At 32.9% G+C, this 5,241-nt stretch overlaps 1 protein-coding gene across 1 annotated transcript; it reads right to left on the bottom strand.

Moving 5' to 3' along the window:
- Positions 1–207: 207 nt before the first annotated feature.
- Positions 208–5,010, bottom strand: LOC131644615 (OVARIAN TUMOR DOMAIN-containing deubiquitinating enzyme 12-like). Its single transcript, XM_058915168.1, has 11 exons — positions 4,852–5,010; positions 3,361–3,760; positions 3,106–3,260; positions 2,416–2,489; positions 2,056–2,110; positions 1,813–1,887; positions 1,618–1,691; positions 1,468–1,516; positions 1,060–1,144; positions 697–753; positions 208–495 (listed from the first exon to the last, which is right to left on the bottom strand). Exons 2-11 carry the CDS (start codon positions 3,686–3,688, stop codon positions 434–436), a joined length of 1,014 nt encoding a protein of 337 aa, XP_058771151.1. The 5' UTR covers positions 3,689–3,760; positions 4,852–5,010; the 3' UTR covers positions 208–433.
- Between the last annotated feature and the right edge of the window lie 231 nt (positions 5,011–5,241).

Genomic DNA, 5,241 nt, shown 5'->3' with positions numbered 1-5,241 from the left:
ATATACCAAATGCCTCAAAATAAGTGTTAGTGAAATCTTTTAAAATATTTGGATTCTGTAATCTTATTTCGATCTAAATACATTTATGAAAGATTTCTGAAAGAATCGATGGATAAGTCAAAAAGGTATGTATATATATTTGAATGAACTGATAAATCTAAATAAAAACATAACTTTGTAGATTATAAATCAAAATAAAAACATAACTTTGTAGATTAATACTTTTACCCCTTTATATATAAAACCTTATTTCTTTTCGAGAACATCCAAAATATCACTGGACTGTTGCTAGGTCAGCATCCCAAAATTTATATCATTACAATATTATCATCAAAGAAATGTGATAAATAGAGATAAAAAATCCTTATTGGCGATAGGCAGGACACCCATGTATAGAATGAAAGTTGGTCTCCTCTAAACTATAGTCATATTATTAATGTGAGCTCTCAAAGCTCCACCACCTTTTCTTCTTTCTTGACTCATTTGAAGTTATATCTGTATCAATAGAAACATATCACATACCAACCAAATCATACACTATATTTGGAGGGGGAAAAGAAACTCCCAACATGAAAGTTTGATGTCTTTCTCGGTCAATCATGTTAATTCAAACAAACCAAATAGTAAAAAGAACCTTTGGTTTGGTGAGATAGTTTCAAACTGATTATATAAGTAAAAAGAATTGTAAAAATATACCTCCTTGAGGATAGATGGAGTTGTAATGCACCTCTGCCCAAAAACTTATGAAAATCACTGCAAAAAAACACAAATTACCGATAATTATATGATGAACAATAAAGAAAAGGATCTAAAGTAGATAGTATGAGCCAAAATACGGAAAATGCGCCAATATTCCAAAAAAGTCGAACAAATCTATAGTACAAAAAATTAATCACACGCCACAAATTGAAAACCCATTTCCACATAGGTATCCATATCTACTTATGAAAATCCTGAAAAAGAAGCAGATATTGAACCCGTAGTTTCATTCACTAACATCTTATAGTTGCATTGTGTTAATGTGAAGATTTAGCATCGTCGAATCTAGGAAAATCTTACCTCCTTTTGGCTTCTCAAAACTAGGAAGAATCTCAATGCAACAGGTGTCTTTGAAAGAAGTCATCACAAATATTCTCACACCATACTGAAGAGAAAAAAATGGTATTAGTAACAAATTAAAAGGCACATCATATTACATTGCCAATTTCTCAAATTTCAAATATTATTATAAGTTTGTCAATAGCATCAATTGAAGAAACGTGCAGGAAATGGGGAATGAAAATTAAATTCAGCCCCGGTTGAGAGGAGAAAGATATTGAACACGCTTAAACCATGCAATATAAGATACTCAAACAAATGTTTTGTTGAAGAGAAACAGTAAAGTTTATAGAATCTTTAAGGTGCATGGAATGGTAATGTAATATATTCAAACAGTTTTATAGATGTAGTAAGTTGCAAAACTCATACCGAATCTGCAGCAGCTTGAAGAGTGACATGATCACCCCATTCACCACTCCTAATTTCATTGAAAATGAAAATGGAAGTTGCTATTGGTTAGCTTATATGAAATAATTTTTAAATAGAAAGATAGATAGAGAAAAAAGTGAAAGTTATTACTTAGACATCTTTTCCAAATATTCACTAAACTCCATGGGAACGTATGCTTCGTAAATCTCTGGATGAGACTTCAGCTGTTTAAGAGATCATTCACTAATCAGAACCTTAGAATAGTTCATAAAAAAGAAACAGTGGAACTATCAAAATTCCGGTAAGCATGATGAAACATAGCTCTCTAGTGGCTAGACCACTAACCTGGTTTACAACTTTTCGTCTCACAAACTTGTGGTGATCAGGTGTGTTATACAGTTGATCAGATAATGCACGAAACTGGTTTCAGAATAAAGATAAAATAATTATAAGTTGATGAATGTAGAAACTTATGATCTGAAATGAAAATGATTAAAGTCACTCTGCACACGGGGGGAACAAAAAATTGGAAAAGTGAATGTTGAGTACATAGATTTAGTACATAAAAGTGAATGTTAAGTAACAAACCTGACAATTACCGTCACCTTGTACCTTATTCTCCACAAAGTCATATAATTGCAATCTGTTTAAAAATATAGGTGGGTTAATTTGGCATGTTGAGTATAAGTTTTTAGAAGAAAATATAGACAAATAAATAATCCTTTAAATCAACCTAAGCTTTATAGAGTAAAGACTATGAATGAACAAAAATAATATAGGGGCGTTGCGTGCAGACACAAAATGAAGCTAGACATCTATGGCAATGGATTCTCTCTAATGACAATTAATAAACTTCTAGGCAATTAATAAACTTCTAGACAATGATACATATAATGGAAGCATTTTTATTAGCTTTTAACAAAGGAGCAATATGCCTATGACTAATACCTCTCTAGAAGCCTTTCATGATCTGATGTTGCTTCATCAATAGAAGGAATTTCTCCATTAATTTTTGGAATGTGCTACACAAGAGGGTAAAAACGAAATTCGTAAGCAGGCCATACAACTGATCAAAAGAAATAAACTTGCTAATATAATAAGACATGAGGTTAGGAACACAGACAATTTAATAGGAGGAATAAAAAGAACAATTAATTTGTTGAAGAATTGATTGAGAGGGAAGATGTCTCTCTTCCAAGGGTTTCCCCTTCAAGAAGGAGCTCTCTTTTCTCTTACAAACTTTAAAATGTACAACAAATCCCCCTAATCTGATTTCCTCTTATTTATATCCCCTTCTAATTCTTCTAAGAAGCTAACTAATGCACTAAGTGACTAACACAACAATTATTTTTATTCTATCCCAAAGATAATCCTAACACATATCCCTCAGTGTAGGGTGAAAATGAAGAGACAAACCACCATAACAAAAAATAACATAAAGAACTACTAATTGTGCAATGATCTCATCGTTCTCTACTTGGTTACTTTTAACCACTCTAATTATCCTATATTCTATATCCTAACAATATCTTAACAAAAAAGAGCATAGTAAACAAGTTCTTTGGTACAAAATAACCATTAAAAAGTGCAGAGTATATAATTATCTATTCAAAACATAAATCAAGAAGCTAAACATACAGGAATGGGAGTTATCTCACTCAATCGCCTCTCTATTTCATCATCAAATGGATAGTTGTCAACAAGCTCCATTGAGCATCCGGCCACTTCACCAGGACTACAGCATGAGCTAGAAGTTTCTATGTCACCAACTCCTTCATTGACATAATTATGACCTGCACATAGAATTTTGATTGAGTTAACCAAATTATCCAAAAAGATAAATTTCAACCATACACAAGCACTGAACATCTTAATGCATGTATTTACTTATACCTCCTGAACAATAGTTCATCATCGGTGTGTTATGCCAATCATATGAAGGCTCAGAAGCATGAAAGTGTTCTTCATCTGCCTGCGAATAACCCGAACGCTCGGCAATCTCTAGCTGTGAAAACTCTTCTTGAAGAGTCCGTGCAATGATCTCATCGTTCTCTACTTGGTTACTTTCAGAATCATAGTGGCTGTGAAAGTAGTTTTCATCATAGACATCACCAGTATCATGTTGAATCATGTCGCCATAGTATCCAGGACTATAACGAGGATCGACATCAAAAAGATTCATACCCCACTGAACAACATCTGAATGCTCATGTAAAGCCATCTTTTGAGTATTAAAAATGACAATGAATTTGAAAGTCTTCTATTGAATGATTCCGCAACAGCAACTGTACTCCTGTCAAAATAAGTTGTGCATTTAGAACCTGGAGCTCAGACAATGATATACTAAATCATGAACAGATAACATTAAATTCATCACTATAGGCATTGTGTAAAATTAAACTGCACCGGCAGGGACAGAAATTAAAATTGTCTAGGCAAATGTTCATAAAATTTAATAGGATCTCAATTATCCAATGACTATAAAGAGAAAAACATAAACAAAATTTGCACATAAGAAGTTCATGTGTAGAGGATGATTCCAGGGTAAAATAAACAAAAGCAGAAACCATAACTTTTAAGATCAAACAACTGCATCCTTCCATAATCTTCTTAGCTAGACTTGCATCAATAACAAATGATAGTCACAAACAACTGCTCCATGCTAGTTATTACCTAGATCCTTCTAGCCCTGTTCCATAGCAGCCCTATAGCACCATAGCATAGGGGAATTTGACCTAATCACTATTGTTCAGCAATACACTATCTTTTAGAAAACGATCTGTTGCCGCAAAAACAGCCGCAATAAAACGGTACCGGAAGGTGACGAAACCTATACCGTTTGTGATAAAGAACAAATTGTGGTTAATTCATACCGTGACAATCGCAATCAGCATCGCAACACCTACCTTTATGTGACCGGCAACCGTTAATTAAAACCCGATATCTAGTACAAAATATTGTCAAATAGCAACTATAGCAGAGCTATTTGAACAGACCAATATCTTCTGATATATACGATTGACAACACCAGATCCTTGGTTATCAACTAACTCTAGCCACAATCTCTATGTTATAAAAGGACAACATGCATAAACTAATCCATATCTATGATTCTATCCCCATAAATTATTTCCATAAGACACAGTAAGTCTTGTTGCATCTTCCAGTTCAACTGTATCCAAAACAACAAGATGAACAATAATTGAAATCCAAAACAACCCAATTTTCAAAACAAATTCATATCAATCCAACAAAAATAGAAATAACCACCAAAACCAAATGATCCAATCAACACAATAGCATTAAAAAAGAATCAGAAATTGAATTAGAACCAAAAAAAAAAAATTCAACAAATCAACACATCAAAGAAGAAAACTCTTCTACCTGATTCAGCACCAACGCAATTACACGATCCTCAAAGCCTCTTATGTTCGTCACAGTTCAAACATGGGAAGTACCAAAATGCGATAGATAAGAATGAAGTATTGAAAATTTGTGGTATGAAAGTGGGAAAAGAAAACGCACTTTGACGCGTTTATATATACAGTTCGCGACGGCGTTAAAGGTCATTTTCTTGTTATGAGCTATTGGGCGGCATTTTTCTATTGAAATTTCTTTAACCCAAAAATTCCTAACATTTCTAAACCATATGGCCATTCATTATTATTTTATTCAATTAATTAATTAAAAAATAAATCAAATTTAAATATGGTCGTCCTGGATTTGAACTCAGTGACGGTAAAATCATAACTGTTAATTTTTATAGAAATTTGA

The sequence above is a fragment of the Vicia villosa genome, linkage group LG1 (genome assembly GCF_029867415.1).
Source record: "Vicia villosa cultivar HV-30 ecotype Madison, WI linkage group LG1, Vvil1.0, whole genome shotgun sequence".
NCBI lineage: Eukaryota > Viridiplantae > Streptophyta > Magnoliopsida > Fabales > Fabaceae > Vicia > Vicia villosa.
The sequence above is the reverse complement of the archived record's forward strand: the minus strand, read 5'-3'. Positions and strand labels throughout refer to the sequence as shown.